At 38.4% G+C, this 21738-nt stretch overlaps 1 protein-coding gene across 3 annotated transcripts in view; it reads right to left on the bottom strand.

Annotated features, from left to right (window-relative positions):
- LOC119657246 (transcription factor Sp9) overlaps positions 1 to 20100 on the bottom strand; it is a 123810-nt gene extending 103710 nt beyond the window's left edge. Inside the window, exon 1 of one of the 3 annotated variants that reach the window (XM_038064063.1) lies at positions 18713 to 20100. In XM_038064063.1, the coding sequence (XP_037919991.1) occupies positions 18713 to 18826 (114 nt within the window). In that variant the 5' untranslated portion in view covers positions 18827 to 20100. The remainder of the gene's footprint in view (positions 1 to 18712) is intronic. The other 2 variants (XM_038064062.1, XM_038064061.1) reach the window with 2 other exon arrangements.
- Between the last annotated feature and the right edge of the window lie 1638 nt (positions 20101 to 21738).

Here is a 21738-nt window from a genome sequence, read left to right as displayed (position 1 = left end):
CCCTCCACAAAATTACCCAATTCGGTGAAAAAAATTTGTACCCCCTTTCGCATATACAAGGATCTCCCTCCTTAAACTTAATATACATTGATACCATTCACTGCATGCAAATGACCAGGAAGAGACTAACTCCAGAGCGATTGAGAGCAGATTTATTAGCAAGATAAATAAATGCAAAACTCGCTGCTGATATCAGCTAATCAACAAAATGGGTGGGGACCCACAGTGACTTGATTATAAACTAGTCACCACCAGAATTTAGCTTCCCTGCTCATCGAATGCAGAGCACATGGTGCCTCATTATATGTGCATTATTCCCTGCGCATTCTATTCGGATTTATGTCAACAGCGCAGAAGACGACGATAATTATCTACTTTTTACCATGAAAAAATTGAAAGAAACCGCTTCGTGCATTCCGATAGAGGTACATAGACTGGTATTCCACGGTTCGGTACATTCAACGCTTGCGTGAAGGCAGAAAGGGAATATTTTTCCATATTACTGCAAGGTGGCAAGGTGGCTGACCAGTAAAGGCAAAGGACACTCTGAGCGGCCGCCTGCATACTGACCAGTCCGTATGCTTGACACAGCCAGGAAGGCGCATGAAAAATTCCTCTCGCTGAAGCAGTAAATGCTCCCATGGAGTTATCCCATAGGTAGATTGGTCTTAGAGCAGATGTATGGGGAATGTCGTTATGGAGGTTATGGATGTGTTTCGTCTACCTATGGCCCACAGCTGCCGCTTTCGACGAGTGTGCTCTTTATTTCACTTGATGTCAGGAAAGTCCTCAATTCCACCATGCTAAGCATACTAAAAATTGCATTCCATATTCCGGGCTATCTCTCGCGGATATTGAAGTACTATCTCCCTGTCCTGTGAGACGTTAGGGAGCCATACCGCTTCCCTACTAACTTATAGTCGAGTGTCTTAAGACTCGCTACTCCAAAGTAACATGTTAAATTGACTCAGGCTAGTTTCCTAAAAAGAGGAGAGGAGGGATTACTGCCGGAATCGTATTCTGGCGGTTGACCGTTGCTTGAGTTGAACGCCTAATGCATAAACGCATTCACCTACCCTGTATGGAAATTCAAAGTTTCACCTTTCCCACCAAATTTCATGTTAATACGTTAACAATTTCTGAGAAAAGTGGGTGTGCCCCACGGATCGACAGACAGAGAGATAGTCTCACAGCATCATCTTGCATTAATGAACCCCCCACAGATTTAAATTGGACTTAAATTAGCATTTATCTCTTCCAAAATATAGGGGCCATGATTTCCTTTCCCGATATCAGGTGGTGACAGTCTCTCTATCTCAGCAGTATAATAACAAAAGATGTCCAGAGAATCCTAATCAACCAGTTCAAACCGCTCAAAGGACTGGATAACGCTAAGCGCGCATAAACTAATATCGCTTTGCTGTACTGTTAGTTCTTTAGGACCCATCCAATTCTCGATCTTCACGAACAGTTTTCATAAAATTTTGCACAAACTTATCATTCAAAAAAGAGGTTCTTTCACGCCTCTGATTGTTTCAAAGATTCGATGTGTCTACATTAAACGATCGTCCCATTCATTATACCTAAGTTTAAGCGGCTTCGACCATTGAAAAAAATCATTCAGTGTTCTACCTTCATCAAGAATCTGATGGCAACGTGCATCTTGCATTTGGTGGGGTTTCCTATCAACATATTTCATACACAAGTCGATCGAAACATATGACGTACTATATGGTAGTTTGAGAGTCTCTCTGTGACCCGAATATGACCGTAAACAGCGGCAACTTCCATTTAAACGAGTCGACCCGATTACTCAAGGGAAGAAAAGCTAAATAAGAAGAAGGTACCACCTGTGCTCCTTCTGTTCAGAGAATCGACACTGCCACTTAGTCGTATTAGCCAAATATCACAGCACCATGAAAGCGCAACCTGCAACTTCTTTTCCGAACATACATCATATTCGAAATAACGAGAGCGGGACAGAAGAGTGCAAAAGTTCAAAAAGGATAGTTCTAAAGTTACACAAGCAACCTTGGTCATCCGCTAGTGCTCGGCTCAATACATTTCGGGGATCACTGATAAAAGCATGCTGGAAGCGTCACCATTAATTACTTTAAAAAAGCTCAATTGGTGCCCAGAGTGAATCTAAGCAACTTCGGGATAGCTGACGAAACTACTTCGACCAAGAATGCCTTCAGATTATAACAAGAAACCCCCCACTTTTGGGAGTTTAACTCAACCTTCAACAGCTGCAGAAGGCCTAACGAGAGTATGGGGAAGCGGTACTGGATTAAGGGTGAAAATTATACGGGGCAAGACAATTCAACAAGTCGAAAAACCGAAAGCTGGACGCTTCAGATATGACAGGTACTGTGTATCTCTTTTATAAAGCCATTTGAGTGTATATTTGCCCCATTAGTACCTCGTAGCACGTAATATATGCACATACTATGTGAGAATATCCACTTTCGCGGGATATTGACATTCGAGGTCTTGAATTTGTACAGAAGCGACAACTTTGACCTATTATAACTTTGTTAGTAATAGTACCCAAATTTGGTAAGAACATACACCATATAGTGGCAGTCTCTTGATTTTTCAGATTTTTCGGTTGGGTTCGACTCCCCGTACTCCCCACCATTCCAACAAATGTCAAAATTAAGCTCAGCTTCGGAAAGTACTAACCGAGACCTTTCATTTCATATGACTATATTTGGTGAAAAAAAAATTTCATCAACGTTTTGCTTGTATGGGGAACCCTCCCCTTTACTCACTCCATGCGTGACCGTTCACAGTTCCCATCCCTCCACGAAATTTGGTGTTGATCGCTGTAACTGTCTCCGAGAAAAATGCGTGTGGCAGACGGAGAGACAAACAGACACCCAGTAAACCGATTTGAATAAAAATTTTGTTTTACACAAACCCTTAAAAATTGCGTGTCAATTCAATTGAATCAGGGCCTTGAAGACCCTAACGGTATCCTACAGTGCACTGCAGGATGGTCAACATTGATTTCAAAATCAATTTCATTTTATTCCTATTTCTTCTAAGAAAACTCCGCGTCCGGTGAGCATCACACCTCCCACTGTAATTTTGTTAGTCTTTCTATTAAGCTGCGGAGAAAAGTCCGCCCCTCTCGATGATCCATGGAATCTTTTCCATTTTGAGCTCTTGTTTTTCGAGGTGCTGCTCTATGCGAATAACCACCAAACTATGAAGCTTACAGATGTGTGTCCTGAGGGCAGCCCAGGTTCCTTAAGTCAAGAATGTAAGTGGACTACAGAGAGAATCTAAGGTGCTTCCCAGCAGACAAGAAGAACGGAGAGGAGATGATTGCCTTCCATCCTGCAATCTAAAAACGAGTCTACATTGAAATAAAAGAATATTAGGTAGGCCCGCATAATTTTACCACGGGTCCGGATTTTTTCTCTTCGGCCCAGAGTTTTTTCTGCCTTTTGATATGTTATCCAATTCTTTTTCTTACTCCAGCTTCATAAACACTGGAAAAGCTTCTAATTTTTCGATCTAAGTTTTTAGAAAATTATAGAAAGTCTTTCATCACATATGTAGAGCAGGTCCTACTAAAAAGCTCTGGAATGGATCTCCCGTGCAGGAAATACAAGATTTGGTCCGAACTTTCAGATAATACGAGGCAGGGATGAATTGAACAAGTCTAATCTTCGTCGATGGGGTTTTTTCCTGGTGATTGTGTAAGATGCCGTTTCACAAAGGTCCGTCTCTATTCAACGATTACTTCAAGTTTTAGAGACCGAGACCCCGATATCCCGAATTGAATCATACATGTGCCGATGATAGCTTATTGCAAAACTCGGCGTCTGCTCACAAACCAAGAAAGTCCTAGGCTTAGTTTTAAAGGAACCTGAATTACTACTGGTCCCCAGATTTGTGGCCACTCTCCAGGCAAGAGTACATTCTCTCTAATAACTGCATAATATAGTTGAAGGAGTTGAAGCAACGCTTTTTCTTTAAGGATTGAATTTATTCTAAAACTACAGACTGTCCTGAGCTCACATCCACTTGATGTCGGTCCGGACTATTTGGAGAAAAATGTCCACTCTTCTTTAAGGACCTGTTTTTTGGGCTAAACTAATATTTATTTCTATAATCCCCAAAACCCCCCTTTTTCATGCGTAACCTTTTTGCCTGAAAAAAGGTGGTTTTTGTCCTGGTTATAACTCACACTCATCTCAATGTGTGTATATAACCATTTTTGGTAACACTGCCTCCAGAACAGAGGAGAGGCAGCATCTGATAAGCTACCTCTACCTTAAATGAAACCGCTGGTAGTACCTTTTCTTAACACAGCTCTGCGTTGGACGAAAGCATCAGCTGTCCTTCAATTTTTTCTTGAAGCAAAAGTCAATGCAATGCATAAGTATGGAAAGATGATTGACTTCAAGTAAACGGTCAAAATTTCATCATTGTATTATCTTTAAGAAAAAAAAGTTTATTCAATATAATGACACTAGGTTGACTCTTTAAATTTTAATGCATCCTTCATTCTAAAATATTTTCTTTTCTTCAATTCCCTAAATCCATTAAAAGACTCAATCACTAACATAAATGCATTCATAACACTCCCTGAAACTATCAAAATTCATCCTCTTGATATCCAAATAAATACCGCATTAATTACCTCCTTGGGAATTCCCAATTGACATCAATGGCTCTCGTCCGCATCACAACTCTCAATGACTCTTGCTTACAGTATACCACATCGAAAAAGAAATGGGCGTGTCCTTTGCCGGGCTCTCTATCAACTCCGATTTTCCGGACAACCATGAAGAAATGATGATCGAATCGAGTGCAATAAAAAATCCTTTTACTTTCTGATGTCGCTTTGTTACTTTTGCGTGCTGACCACAAGACGACAGCACAAAGTTAGATATATAAAAGCATGTCTCATCTACAGTACGTGCACAGCTGACCACATAAATGCGTGATGGTCTATTCCTTCAGAAATGGAACGAAATAACAAAACACAAGTGGAAGTCCTCTTCCGCAGGTCATATATAATGATGCTTTCGAAAGTACATACGTATGAGGGTGGCTCCTCTCTAAGGGATAAGAAAAATGTGAAAATTCCGGAAATCTGTAAACGAGAATATCCTTTTATCGATTCGACTTCTTGACCCCTGTGACTGGACACACTCAATGAATCAGGGTTAAAGTGTAAAAGAGACCAGAAGTGAAAGGAGACCAAAATTGGAAAGAGGAAAGAGGATGTGGAGAGGCTGCATTTAATGAGCCACTTCTTAGACTGAAAACATATCCGTTTATCATCTTCTGGAGAAGAATAACCATTCAAGGAAAGTGCTTTTCCGAAGTTCTAGGTTTATGCCAAATGTGGTGTCGAATTGAGTGGATCAAGGGTGAAATTTTATGATGGAAAACTCGAGAGGGTTGGCCTTGAAATCATAGATGAATAAAATATCAGGTTAATGGTAAAATCTGTATTATTTCGACAATTTAGGAATAACCTTAATTGAACTGGGAAGACAAATTAAGCCATTCCGTAATTATCTTTTGGTTAAAGTTGTTCAGAGAGTTGTGATTCTTTCAACAGTTCATTATGCATCACTATTTTACAAGAACTGCTAATTTCTCCTATCTAGGGTCAAAAATCACAACCGATAAAAGCTACGATGATGAAATCCGCCTACGGTTGTTGTCAGCCAACAGAGCCTATTTCAGCTTATAGAAACTGTTTCGCTCGAAACGTCTCACCATAGGGTCAAAGCTCTTATTGTACAAGACCATGATCTTGCCAGTCCTTATGTATTCCTCCTCCTCGGCTTAGCAGGTTGTGGTGGGCAGGTCACTTAATCCGAATGGATGACGATAATCCAGCCCGGAAAGTCTATAAGGGCAATATCTATGGTAGAAAAAGAAGACTAGGCAGACACTGCCTGAGATGGAGCGAGGACGTAGCTCAGGACGCCAGACAGCTCTTAGGGATATCGAATTGGTGGACCTTGGCGCAGAACCGGGGTGTCTGGAGTTCCTTATTAAGGCAGGCCTAGACCGGATACCGATTTTTGCGCCGTTGATGATGATAAATGTTGAAAAAGTAGCTTGTTATATTGGTTCCACTTACTAACAATACAACGAAGCTACTAATTCTGTATGACGCATACTCCGTGTTTTCCAGCTATGTGATTGCTCTTCATTTGATTGTTCTCGTTTGTTTTTTGTTACCACTGGAGTAGATTCTAAAAATGAGTCCTTTCTAACTTTAATTTTATTTATTTTGTCTCTTTACTCTTTTATTTCGTTACGTGAAGAATAGCCTTTATTTGTTAAAAAAAAAACTATAACTCTTTTATTAAGGTAAAGGAACCTACCCCCTAGACTCCATAGGGAATCTGCTGTTGATTACATGCATGGGATTTCGGGTCATCATTTAGGATTTAAAAAGCAGTAAAACACAGTAGATTAGGTTCACCGGAGTTTATCAGAAATAAACAATGCTCTTGAAGGAAAGAGATGTTGGACAGCAATATTCCTGTGGTGCAAACATTCGCGTGAGTTATTAATCAAATCAAACATTTACGTTAGTTTCCAAAAAATGTTATCAAATCAAAAACCCACGATAGTTTTCAAAAAATGGTAAATTTTTTCGATGAAACACTGATTTTAGGACAAATACAAGGACGTTCTTACTGGTTCAGATAAGAAGAAAGCAGGTCTCCCCCAAAGGAATGTACTCGATCCTATCTACACTGCGAATTGTCGTGTCAGCGTGCTCACTAACTCAATTATTGATACTGATGATGCCACAGGCTTAAGCTTACCTGCAGGCCCAAAACTGGTTTCTTTACAAGTGGAAAGCCACCCAAGAAAAATAGAAACTGAAATGCGTGTAAAAACTTTCACCTTGCGAAAAAAAGATGTCCTCAATAGAAACTTAGCCACAGTACAACTAAATACCTGGAAATGCACCTCGGTAGACGTTCACCTGGGAGGGATACACAGTTGGAAAGAACCAGCAATTCAAACTTAAGTTCAACAACCTCTTGTCGATACTTCAAAAAAGATCCTTATTCTCCTTGAACTATAAGTTGTTGAAGTACAGATCGATGCCGAAGTCTATATGGACTTAAGGAGGTCATCCCGTGTGAAGGCCGTTTTTTCGATTTTTTGGAAATTTTTCATGAAGAACTGAACAAAGATACAAATGCGAAAACGCATACGTAAGAATTTTTTCAGACCGATATCATAGCTCGTTATTGAAGTCCAGGGAAACATATACACACATCTCGAAAAAAGCTATTTTCCGGGTGCTACGCTAGTGGGCTCTCTGATCGTCTTAAAAAAAATCAACGGTATTTTAACGTGTGAACTATACCACGATTCGCAAACCAGGATTATTAAAAAATATTAAAAGGTAAATTTTTCGTGCCTTGTTAAACTCGCCTTCTATAATGAATAGAAAAACAAAACAGACAGACGAACGCTAGAGCACGTATATTACTCGAAACACTTTCTCTTCTGAATCTTGTAGTTGCTAACACTGGATGCGTGGACACTTTCCGAAAGAGAGAAATGGGGTCCGTGATAGATGTCACATTTTTCACATCTTCAGTGGTACGTCAGTGAAGAATATACACATAACGACAACCAGGCCATCATTTTTGAAATCATGTTACACGAATAAAGTTGACCCGTATGGCTCCCTCACGGCCAGAAGACGCAATCAGCGAAGTAGAAACCGATCAGAATACGAGCAACTACATGAAGAATACAAAAACGGGCGGAAGCAATTACATGTGGCCATAATAAAAAGTAAGAGTGGACATTATAAGCGACTGCATAAGGAAGCTGATACAGATCCCAAGGGTGACAACAAACGGACAGACAATAATATCAGAAGACAAGGGCGAACGCTCCCCACCAATTCCTTGCCCTACTCTGCTTAATAGAGTAGTAATGGATTTTATGCCACAGCATGTGAGTACCGCTAACCTTTTCACTGTCGAGATAGGCACCGCCGAAGTCCCCATGGTAAGTGAAAAGGAGGTCCTCGAAGCTGCGGAAAAACTAGTTGGAAATAAATCACCAATAAAGCTCTCAAGGCGTTCACCACATGCCTTAAAGAAGAAGCATTTCCTGCACAAGGGAAGAAGCAGAAATTAATACTAGCCCCCAAGCCAAACAAACCTTTGGATAAAGCTTCGTATCGCATAAGTAAACTCGGAACATGTTATGCTTATAGAACATATCCAATGAAGCAGTTTGCGTGATAGCAGGAATAGTCCCGATTGAGATTCTAGCGAAAGAAAGGCAACGACTTTACGATCGAGCGTATCTCACTGGAGAATCTCCTACATGTCGGCGATAGTTTGCACGAACTGAAACTACCGCGGAATGGTAGGAGAAGTAGGACGAGTCAGAAAAAGGCCGCTGAACTCACAGAATCATATGGGATATCCGGAAATGGATCGAGCGATGCCACAGCGAAGTAGGTTTCGACATAACCCAATTCTTGAGTGGACGCGGAGGCTACCGAGCATATCTTTATCGATTTGGGCATGATAATGCGCCATATTGCCCGAATGCAGTGCAAAGGAGGCAGAACACGTTTTTTTTCATTGTCTGAGATTCGCAGCCCAAAGGGCTGCATTGGAAGCGACAATCAGGGAACACTTTATACCCGAAAATATATAATAATATGGACCGAAGTCGAAAAGGTGATTGTAGCCATCGCTAAGAAGCTTAGGCAGGAAGAAGTCAGCCGGAAGAATGAACGCAAGAGAAGCGGGAATGTTAACACGAGCGCAGATTAAACTCTGATCTAGCCCCGCGACGTAATACCAAATGGGAGTCATGCGTGACGTAGCGAGTGGTAGCTTTTGAAGCTTTCCACCCTCCGTCGGCAAAAAAAGACAGACAGACGATTTTAATAAAAAATGTTTACTTATACCCTTTATGCGACTAAGTCTATAGTAATCACGGCCTAGTTTCCATTCAAGATATATTTTTAATTATTGTGAGGTATTAAGTCTTTGTTAGACGTAAACGCTAGTACGCAGCGGTAACATGGGATTATGTCTTATTTACTTGTTTCAAGAAACAAGATCTATTCGAACCTCCCTATTCATCTTAATCGGTGCAAGATGCTAATAAGGTTTTGTTAAATCACAATACTGCAATGGGTAAATCACCAATGAAAACAAAGTAGCGAGTCACTCAAGCTCATTGCATAGCACCTTCGGAAAAACCAACCGGCGGATCGTCTTGAACTTATGTAGTCCAAGACAGTCAAGTAAATCTGCAAATTCTTGACAAGTACCACCAAAGCCAAAACCAACCAGTCTGGACGTAACTAACTCACGCCTGCCACCTAAGAGGCATGCTACACAATCGACTAGACCAGATCGACAGACTTTGTTTACAGGTTTTGAAAACATGCCTCACTCAGGCTCACCAGTTTGTCAGTTCTTACATACAGTTGCATACCTTTAAGTGCTGGGAGCAGCCATATGAGATTGACAAAAGAAGTACGTTTGTTATCTGAAACAACCGAATCTACCATATTGTGTAGAGATGTGAAAGTTATGAAAAAAATCTAACCAAAGTTGGCAACAGTGCTGGTCCTGCTAACTATGCAATTAAAAAAACGATATTCACTACTAAGGGGCTACACAAAGCTGAAGACTGCAGTGGTGAAGTTGTATTCCCTGTGGAGTAATTTAACAGTAACAAAGAAGTGTAATTGTAATTTAAAAATTACTTATAACTTTCTGTTGCCATCAAGTAATCAACCAGAGTTTTACTGACCAACGTCTCTCTGCTGCTTTAAAATTTCCTCATCGGTCGAATGGCCTCTACCAAATACATCATTCTATTCATTCACTTTAAATAAAATTTCAAAAATACTCCGAAAATTCGTTACGTATAAGGCACAAATGGTGTGATAGCTTTCCAAGACAAAGTTGAGAATGAAAAGACTACAGTCTATTACTAATTTGCTCACCTTTAGTTGATAATTGATTGATTATAACAAAAAACAACACGTAAGCCAAATAAACGAAATATTATGCAAGCCAGCCGTTAAAAGAAATAGAAAGAAGTCAGTGATCCTTTTGCTAACATATCTGAAATTGCATAGCTCCACAAGTAAGTCATTAACTTCACAAAAATCCTGCAGGTTTTCGCCGTTCTTGCCTGTTTATGGACCCAAGGCTAATTTATATTAGTTGAGACATCAGGTTTTAATTAGCTTCTCTTCCCACACACTAACATATGTCGCTACTTAAAAAACATCTAAATTAAGAAGCCGGCCCAAAAAAAGAAATTTATGAAAATAAAATATATAAAATATTACAATGGAATTCACGCTGAGTGCTAACTATCGCGAAAAAAACTGATGCGACTGGACAAAAGTGAATATCAGCGTAAAATCAATTTCGTGGACTATAATATTTTATTTTACAAATTAACTGTGCTTAAATTGAAATTAATGGCTGGTAATAACTATTTATTATATTTTTTTGTGCTGTATTCTATAAATTTGTGGAATAAATGCCAGTCAATGCAAGAATTAAGTAATCTCAGTATTGTTCTCCTGGGAGACACGTCAAGTTGGTAGTAATCAAATTGTTTCCGTATTTTCTTTAATTGTAAACAGACCATTAATGAATTGTACTTTTTACACATTTTATTTAAAAAATAGATAAATACTGACATAAAGCAAAAAAAATACTTTTTAAGAATCTAATTCATATTTTAGATCAATCAATGATAAGAGAGAACACAAGATCGATCACGGGCAAATTGCTTACCAACAAAGATAGCAACAGCATATTTTCAGCCTACATATCTCAACTACCATAATCCAGAACTTAGGAGGACTTAGACTTGTTATTTATATTATAAAGCTTTAAAATGTCGTACAGATGAAATTTCGTGAATTTACAATGCAGTATCCTGAATTGGGTCCTCTTTAACAGAGCAGACAAACTGTTGTTGCTTAATTTATTATATTTCGATATTTCAGTACCAGTTGTTCTCTTGTTTAGTGAAACTTAGTTAAATTGGGAGAACTACTAAAGTTTGTCGCAGAATTATTTGGTGTGATAGCTCATAGAGTCAAAAAGTTACATGGACCAACCAACAGAGTGGTTCACTGAAATAACGGTGCTTGAGAAATAAAAAATATGATTTGGTCGAAAACAGAAAAAAATTGTCTACTTTTCTTAACAATAACCTAGCGGGACAAAACGATCCACACAATAGTAAAATCTTCTGTAGCACCTCTATAGATTACTCGACGTGCACGCTGACCCTGAAAGTTCAACCCCCTTAGTAGTAGGGTTTTTTAAAGCAGCCATTTGTATAGTACTTACTACCTAAGACGCAATATTCGAAAGTAAAAAGGATATAATATCGTGTAATAAACAACCACCAATGTTATACCACAAATAACATATAAAGATATCATGGCATAACAACATAGCTAAATATCTGAATGACAGAATCAGTAACTGTTACGGACAAACAATTATCAGTCATTGAGATCTTCAAATTCATCTGAAAGTTAAGACATGTGGAAAAACAAAGACAAGAAGTTTCAAGCAATTGGATCCTTAAAACCATCACGCAATCGAGCCTAATGCCAACTATTGCACCCAGAATAACAGAAAAGCAAGATAATAGGAATTCAACAAAACTTCATTTGAAGGTAGAAAGATGAATTTTATCAAATTTGTAGAAGATAAAAATAAGTGGCACAACGGCAAAAAATATAAATTGTGAGATTTAGGAAGTCCAGGATTACCTCGAAATGATTTCTGCCTGGATCTATCAGTTAGCTCTCTGTTTCAACTCAAAAATCTAGCAAATCCGGGAAGTTAACAGAGGCTCAAATAATTTCTTCAATTATAAAATATTGGATATACATTGTAGGACAGAATTGTGAAAGTGATACAAAAATTCATTAATTTAAATCAAAAACAATCAAATCCATTTTGGGCTATTTACACAGCTTTGGCACATTACATCAAAAAAGGAAAAATCTATATTATTAATACTTTGCGTACGATCCTTTTGCTTTCATAACGGCGTGGTTAGGAGCTGGCATGTTATGCGTTTAGCTAGTTTCCCTCACTCTTCTTGAAAAATGGAAATCCATACTTCATTACAGCGCTCCCAAAGCTCATTTGGATTTTTAAAGGCGCTTTAATATTTATAAACTAGATTTTTCAGAATGTCCTACAAATTTTCTATAGAATTTAAGTCGGTGATTGTGACGGCCACTCCAGCATTGAGATTTTCTTATACCTTACGAGTTCTAGCGTTTGTTTGGCTTTATATTTGGGGTTGTTGTCCTGTTGCATTATTGTGCAAACTGTGCAATTTTCTGGCTATATTACCAACAGATTTAAATGATATGTCAACTTTGCTGGATATCTGCCTATAAGAATGTCCCGCTTGCAGCTCCTTTAGCTAAAGTTTACTAACGTTGACGAAAAACATATATAATAGTGGTTACCATATCGCTAGGGAAGAATATTCATTACCTGTCAATAAACATTTATACAATTCTGTCCTGCACCGTATGTATCAGCAATTGACTGGTAAACTTCCTCCCATATGAAGTCCACAAGCAAAAGATAAAACTTTCTGGTTTTAAAAAAGAGGAAACTACTCTTTTCTACCTAACATTTGCCCCTGTTAGAGGCAGATCACGGATTCAGTTCAATTATAAATAGTACTATATTTTGACCCAGAATAATCTGGTCTAGGATCAAAGTGTTGTATTAAGAATCTTTTGAAAATTGAAGACTTAGCGTTCGAAAAATGCGTCGGGGGAGGGGGCGGGGGTGATAAATTACCAGCCAAGAAAAATATGCTCGCTAACTACAATCTATAAAGAGGTATGTATAGGTCATATGAACACAGTTTCACATATTCGTCAGGAATCGTTTAACCTTTTTCAATTTCAACCAAAAAAGTTGCTGGTGATACTAGCTGATGATTCCAAGAATATTAATAATAATAATCGTTTGGATCAGGGTCTTTAAATGTATTTGAGCACTTCATTCAAGACCGTAACGGTGCATTACAGGATTACAGTACCCTATAAGAGGCAATGTGGTCAGCATTGCGGTCGAGTTATTATCCTGATTTAACTTGGGTACTCATTCACAGCTGAGTCGATTTGTATCCGATGTCAAATCACAATACAAATCCCACTGCCACCACCACCATCACCTTCCATATGACAACCTTGTACTCTAACCACTCAGCTATCCCAACACCCAAGAATATTCCTGAAAGAAAATATCGAAACAGAATAGTTAGCCTGAACCACATTTCAGTTAGTTCAAGTTTAATGAAAGCTAGTGAAGTCCCAGAAGAATGCGAGAGGAACTTCTTTGTGAACAACCTAGCGAAACTTTGAAGTTGGCCCTTCTTCAAACTTCAAACTGGGGAAGCCACCCAAATAATCGAGAACTACGAGTTCTTCTGATTGGGTAATGACTCAAGGCTGCGTAAAGTGGTTGTGCGAGGCGGTGAAGCCATAGATGAACGTGTCAAATGCAATATTTGCCTCAATATCGAGCGAGTGGTGGACCGCTATCTAAACGGCTGAAATTTCATGTTAAACGTAATGCTTAGCATGTGGAAAATGAACGGTGGTAGTTAATCACTTGAGAAGCAACTTACTTCCTCTGTTGTGGTCCGCGGACTCCTCTTTCTTGGGTTAAACACCCAATTTTTCAAAGAAGTTCAGCCATGATGCAGCGTCTGATGAGTTTCCTCTGCCCTGGATGAAACCGTCGGTCAACTTTTTTTGAAAATTTGAGTATTTAACCCAAAAAAACAGGAGTCCGTGGGCCACAGGAAAGGAAGTAAGTTGCTTCCTAAGTGTTCCGGTCCGGCACCAAGTGGGACTCAGGACTCTCCGCATCCCCAACAAAAAATTCACCTCGGTCTGGTTTAGGTTTGAACTTACGACGGATTACACTTCAATATAATTCCTACTCATGACGTGTTTGCGATTATTTATAAATGGAGCGATTACCACCTGTCGTTACTTTTGGTCACGCTGCTCCCTGAGCAGAGATGAAGCAGCGGCTGATGAGTTGCCTCTGCCCTGGACGAAACCATCAGTCTACTTCCTTCGTTAGTTAAGTGTAAAAGTGGGCGTAAACTCATAACTCAATCTAAATCTATTGCGACGGTGCAGTAGCCGAGCTGGTTGATCCTCAATTTATCGATTTCGTTACCCCTGATTCGAATCCTTCCATTGTCATGGATGTTTATATTTGCCTTTGTGTTTTTTTCGCTGCTATAGGTTTATTCCTTGCATAGTATTCAATACGATAATAAAGGTGTGGTTTAGAAAATAATATACAAAAGTGATATAACATATTATATATTCCTGGGGAATAATCGTAGGTGATTTGATGCCTAAGCCTAGATCGGGCACCAGTTGGTCGCCGTTAATTCGATTCGATGGAGCAACTAAACAGCTAAATGAAATTAAAGAAATATGTTTTCTTTCCGCCAGTTCTAAAAGGATCGACATTTACTTCAATACCACTATATTTTCATTAAACTCACACTGTTACTATTATAAATTTTTAAAAAAAGCTGAGATACATTGTTATCTCGTTGATACTAACGATAACTGAGGTTTATTGCGTACAACTTCTAAAGAGTGATTTGAATGATTAAAAAATGGTGGCTCTGATAAAAGCTCAAAAAGTGCATCCCCACGATCAAACAATTTAAATACTGAGAGTTCTACCAGTCAACGTCAATAATAATAATAATTTACACACAAGACAACTGATCGAAGTTGGTGGTTTCTGCCTCTACCAAATAGGACTACCAATGTTGAAGAGCCTTAAGGTTTTTATCACTATACTATGAAGTACCATTTGAACCATGTTGATCATAAGTTGAATTTCGCTCAGAGTTTTGCTCTACGATACCGGTGATAGAATTTTATATTATTTTGAAATTGGTCTGTCATCTGGTTTTTGTTTATTAGAAAAAGAGAGAGTACATAGTTTTATTAAGAATCTCAAGTTTGACTGAGTTTGTTGGGTGACGTCTCAATTCCAAAGTTGTTAGGATGGAATGGAAAAAATTAATGGCTTTTGGTAAAGTGAATGATTTTGCAATAATGGCAGATAGGTTTTCAGATTTCCTGCGATAATAGTGAATGAACGAAATAAATAAAAAAAGGGATATTGAGAACATGAGTATGCACAAAGAAACGTCAAATGTATCAGCTTATCAAACATTCTTCTTATGTATGACTACTATTATGGCTAAAGAGTACCGATCGTCTACCGCCCACAAGTTAATACCACAACCAGCTTTTTTGATGGTTTTCATCATCAACGGCGCAACAACTGGTATGCGATCTAGGCCTACCTTAATAAGGAACTCCAGACACCGAAGTTTTGCGCCGAGGTCCACCAAGGTTTTAAGGTTTATAAACCAAATCAAGAAGCTGCCACTATATGGTGCCTAGGCTCCGAAATACCCTCCATGCCGATCTCTGTTCAAGGAAAGTTAATACTAGTAGTATATTATTATAATTTTCAGTAATTGACTGCTGGACCCCCTTAAGATCATCCTAGAATCTTGAAATTTTGCAACAATATAGACTATAGAATAGAATGTGATCTTACCAATTTTAATATTTTGCTATTACTAACAAAGGCTAAACTTGCCGCTTCCGTTCAAATTCAAGGTATTGAATGTCAGTATAACCCGAAAGTGCATATTCTTGACTAATATATGCATATACAAACAAATGTCCACTCAAATTTTTTTATAAAAAAATACACAAAACCTTTCATGACTGAAGGGTCTAGCTTCCGTTTTCCCGACTTGTGTTAGATTATTTAGAATTATTAGTCAGCCAAACACAGCACTAATAAGAATTTCACACCCGCAAAAAATCAGTGCATTAGTTGACAACACCGGAACCTGAATAAGGCATTGGATTCGAACTAACAAGGATAACAAGGATCAAAAAATGAGAATGCAGAGGAAATAAACAAAATAAATGAAGGAAGAAAAGAAATATATGAAAACTTCCAATTCCACTCATAGTATTTCACCTAGGATCCTTCTAAAATCATGTCAGTAGCATAAACAGCGAGAAATGAGGCAGTATCGTCTTTCTTTTTGTGTTCTGATGTTTGTAAAGGACAAAGGAAGGCCAACATTAGAAAGTATGCATTTCTGAGAAAAGCCATTACCCTAGATGCTTGTCCAAGAAGCTTATACTCCCAAATCTTTTATAAACTGAACAATTTTTAAAGTACATTTTTTGACACTCCGCCTTTACTCTTCCTTAATTTAATAATCGAAAATTGCTTAGCAAACCAGTGTTGGGAGTATGATCAAGAAGTTTGTAACCTAAAATGTTCAACTCAGGAAACGGATTTGCCTGTCATTATGTCGCAATCTAAAAAATATTGCATACTAAAAACTTAAGTCTTATGAAAAATAATGGATATTGTAGTTCCTTTTTTTCCTCAAATAGAAACAGCTGGAAAACCTGGGCTGACTTATGCTCAAAGACTAAAGTAACAATAATGGTCAAAGGCTGATTAGACTTTTTTGATCTCTACCAATATTAAATTAGGAACATCAGAATCAAGGACCCCATCGAAACTATGTACACCTTATCAAGAAGGCCATCATATTGCTGATAATAAATAGAAGGAAAACAATTATAGTAACAGTAGCTGTTGTAGTACTTCGGATCTAAACTTTTCAATCAATTACTTTTTGTTTTAGGATTGAGGGAGGGAGTTCCCACCACTCGATGACAGACCAGACCAATAGGAAAGCAATTTATCGACATTTTTTTAGTCCAGAGATTCCTCTTTTTTAGAAACAAACGACTTGTAATTTCGTCCAGGGAAGAAGCAACTCATCGGGCGCTGCCTCGTCTCTGCCTTCTCTTTGGTATTTTGTCTCCACAACATTGATCGAAAACCACGATGTCTGATGAGTTGCCTCTAAACTAAGGCAAGTACATCGTCTCAACCAACGCATTCCTGCAAATTTTCGCAAAATACTGCGCCTAGGATTTTTCAAATTCTGGTAGTCGAATGAAATGAAATGGAAACTTCCAGCCAAACTTCTGAAATCTAAATATCGAATTTGAAGTGCAGAATCCGGCAGTATTGCAGAAATTCGAGCATTGTTCTGTCTCCTTTACGATAAGCACTAGACGTTGTATAGAGAATCAAATCAATCAATCAAATTGACAAGTTATGAAGGTTGCTAGATATAGGTTACATTTGTTGCCTTCCTTTAGTTTAAAAAACTAGTTACTGTCAACATGCATTTATTCCGTTGATAATCTGAACACTATCGTACACGCCAAAGTCGAACGGTCTCAGCATAACTAAATTTCGACTTCAGCGGAACTTCTCCAAATGGGCAATTTTGAATATTTCAGATTTCTATTATAAGGAGATTTTATTAAACGGAGGCGGACACGATCCACCTTCTTTTTCCAGCTAAGAAGTCTCCCATAAATGAACAATATTCGGGAAAACACATATTTCCGGGAACAATAAATTGTGGCTCATTCTGGTAGACGTTGTTAAAGCTGTAATTCGTCTACTAAGAAACCCCGTATAAAACTGGGAAAACTTCTAAAGAAAAGGCTACCATTTTATTATTGACAAAGGGCAAAAACCTATTTGTTTTGACCAGAAACAAATTTGGATTTGTTGCTAAAATGGTATTCTAATAGAAAAGCGGGAATAATTTGCACACCAATATCATCCTAGTTGACGGTTTTCAACAATAAAATAAAACGACAAGGACGACATGTTGTTTTATTTATGAATAATGTCTTAACCCATGGTCAGATGGAGTTATCAAATGTAAAAATCAGTTTTGTTCCTTCTGCGTGTCATCCCTTAGACTGACGGATAGTAAAAAAATTAAACTACCGCTCCTATTACAAATCAGAAAAACAAAACATGGGACCAAGGGGAGCTAGATGCCCCCACATGTATACATTTTCTCCAATACGCTGAGTATTGTTCACTATTTATTTAGAGGACAGTGTCAACATCAATGCCAAAGATGCAATACTTCAACTGATAAAAATTGAACCATTTTCTCCTATCTAAAAATGATACTGGCAGACTTTTTTAAAAATGAAGTTTCCTGCATTTTTTATTGACTTTTCTTAATTAATCTGAATATATGTACAAACAGGTAAATCAGTCTTTTTATCTTAAATTTTATGTTTGCTGAGATTCATACCCAAATATTTTGAGCCCCACCGGACTCCTCTTATGAGAATTTTCTCTATATTGCTATGTAAAAATTAAAGGATTCCCCCTTTTTCAAGGCTATTGATCATAGGAAACATTTCCCTAGTAATGAGTTCAGCTCAAAAGATGTAGCGATTCTTCCGCGATTTTTAACTTTACGAGTATAATCATTTCTGTGCCTCGCATTTGAATGAATAGAAGGTCCACCTCCAGTTAGAGTACATCCTCCGAAATAGAGAAATCTGTTATCAACAACTTCAACGATATTGGCCTAGAAAGCACTTTTGAAACTTTTTGAAGGAACTTTGGTTCCCAGCTAATGCAACAAATATATCGAAAGTGTTTATAAACTGGTCAATAAAATCTAACGAATTTCCAATTACAACTACTTAGTTAATAAATCCTACTCCACTTACCGGATTCACTTGCGGCTTTTGAATATGTGTTGCTATATTTGTGATATTCATTCCCATAGCTGGTATCTGCGAACCATAAAGTTGACCAGCCGTCGGTGTCATATCGGTCAACATTTTTAAAATAAAATAGAATTTTTGTTTTGATAAACAATTTTGACGCTTTGTTTATCACAAATCCAATTGACACTATGATCCTCTCACTGAATTTTATGCCCAAGAACTTTTTTCTTTCAAAATTGAAAACACTTTTCAAACGATCATTTCTAAAAACCAACTATAATCGGTTCAATTCAAAACACACGTTGAACACTTCAAGTTTCTTTGTAACATGGCGTTGAAAAAATGAATCGCCTAAGAACGCCGGGCGAAAGGTGCCAACCGTCGTCTACCGCTGAACAATTCGTTTTCGCTAAACGTCTAAAACACGTCAAAATCACTTTACAAAATGTTTGATTAGTTGAATGTCGGCTTCACTCTAATCCCGCTGATGCAGCACCAAACGTTGTCGCCACGGACAATAGACACACAAGAAATGTACGGAAAAACAGCAAAGGACCGAAATGCGTACCTATAGGTAATCCGTCAAATTATCGTCGCAGACAATGATGCATCAACAGTTTCCACAGAGAAAAACCCGGGTCTGGATACACCAAAAAGTGGAAAGGTGAAAAGTCCTTTGTCCTGACCTAATTGACTTTCTTTTTTTTCGTTATGCCAGTTTTACCTAATTCTGAAAATCTTTTCATCAAAATTTAGTCAAATCGATATCTTTCACTTTATGTCAAAACTTGAATTAGCACCACCGGATATTTAGGGACTTGAATGAATTAGCGAAATTGACTATCATCGGTAGATTTATCAAAATGCAGGACACGCGATCGATTTAATGTAAAAACTATTATTGTGCACTTGGGAAGTGTTAATTTTAATAAGTGAACGGAATGACTCTAATAAAATTCATTTTTGAAGGGGGCTGGTTCATACATTAAAGATATATTGTGCCGTTATTTATAAAAGGCATTCCTTTTAATCCATCGGGTGATAACTAAGATAAATCAATTTTGCCTGAACGCGTATACGACTGCAAGTCAGAGGTTTTTATTGCACAACATTCCTTCAGAAACTGTTTTATTAATTGTTAATCTTTTAGAATAGCTGTCTAATTGTTACAGATACACTATTTTCGTTTTTATTACCGTGTTAACCGTTTTTGTTACTTGTACGATATTTCACTCCATCGGAACGCCACTATTCATAGAAAACTTCACAAAGAACACTAGTAAATCCGCGCAAAAATCATGATACAAACGCAAACCATACGTGATCCGTTCGATAACTAACCTGAAGAGATCCACGAACAAGTTTTTCTGCCCCGCACAAATCCATCAAAACCCATTCGTTTCCAATGCGATGGTGTGTGGAACCTTGTCCACATTGCATTCAGATTCACATCAAAAAACAGGATTCAACCACGCCCCATGTCAAATTCCGGTTCCTCACAACCAATCCCAAATTGGTAAAATTCATTGAGGGGAACCGTCTGCATCTCAGTTGAGCTTGTGCGCGGTTCCGCCTTTCAGATAGAAATCAAATTAGAGATAAGTTGAAACCCGGCCCAGAGGGAAGGTAGGCGGCCTGCTTCTATGAATTGCACCCTCCCCGACGGACGACTTCATTCGGGTTAATCCGGTTTCGTCCAGGTTCCGCTCAATGCAGATAAACCGGATTCGTACTAATTGGATTCAGAGTACCGAGGCTGGGTGGGATGATTGGGTTGGTGATATGAAAGTGTGCATTGGAAAAATGGAAGACTTTGCTTCCAAGTGTGGGGCATGCGCCATGCAAACAGAACAAATTGTTGGGGAGCCAATGTTGTGACCACGGAGTAAAAGAGAGGCTCAACCACTTCAACCCACCAGCGCACTTTTGGAGTAGTACGAACTCGATAAGAGCTCCCTCTCCGGGACTCCGGGGAGTGGGTTGGATACATCTCTTTGGGGCTGGACTACCAGCACGCCCGCTCATTGGGTTCTATGTCATTTCAGGAGTGATTACAAAAGCATATCCAACATAATTATTTTTATGTTAAGACACCGCAAGACAATTATGTTTTGCTTGCGTCATTTGATTAGGGATTTCTTTCAATGATTACTTTCAGATTCCTTCACATTCCGCAGATTGCTATAGATTTTCCTTTTAAAGACGGACAACGCGTAGCTAGCAATTGAAATTGTTCCGCTTCTCTTCCTTCCTTTCAATTTAATTAGGTCCTTGCGTTCGTGCTTATCGACCAGTCGTCAGTTATCTTCTTACTACTGAGGCTACTGATCCATCCGTACTAAATCGAGAGTGCATTTTCCATTGCGCGGGTAAAGATATAATAATTTTCGAACCCCTTTGTATTGGAAGAATATCCATGTATTTCAGGACTGTAAGGTGTTTTGTGATAAGCGGAAATAAAATGCAACGAAGAAACTGTCAATATAGGAAATGAAATACAATATTTCAACATGATTAGAGTGTTGTGAAAGTGACTTTTTTCTTGAAGTATCTTAATTTCAATTGGAATGCAATTTGCCTATAATTAATCGTATCTGACATTATTAGTGCAACCTAAGTGAGACAGTGCAACTGTGTCATCTGGAGTGATAGTAGGAGGGCAGGGGGATAATGAACTATTCCGATTGAAAATTCTTAGAAAAGCTAAATGCAGTTTCGTTCAGGGCAAATGTATCTTTTAGATGAGGTCTCAGGTCTCATTTCTGTCCTGGAAGCGGTTGACGGCAAGTTGTTACCATATGTGGGTTCGTCTCTCTTTAGGAATTTGTAAATATAACATGCCTGAGAGTTACGTTCAATAAAACTGCTTGGTTAGGATCTGAGTTCATCTAATCGGGGTTTTATCTTTTTGATGATTAAAAAAGTCGTGAATCCGTATCCGTATTTTATGTCGGACCGAATTTCACCTGTCAAAGAAAGTGAAGTTTAGGTGCTTTACTTTGGGAAGTCCTCAAGCAAGTGATGAT

The sequence above is a fragment of the Hermetia illucens genome, chromosome 5 (genome assembly GCF_905115235.1).
Source record: "Hermetia illucens chromosome 5, iHerIll2.2.curated.20191125, whole genome shotgun sequence".
NCBI lineage: Eukaryota > Metazoa > Arthropoda > Insecta > Diptera > Stratiomyidae > Hermetia > Hermetia illucens.
This window is presented reverse-complemented; position numbering and strand designations above follow the sequence as displayed.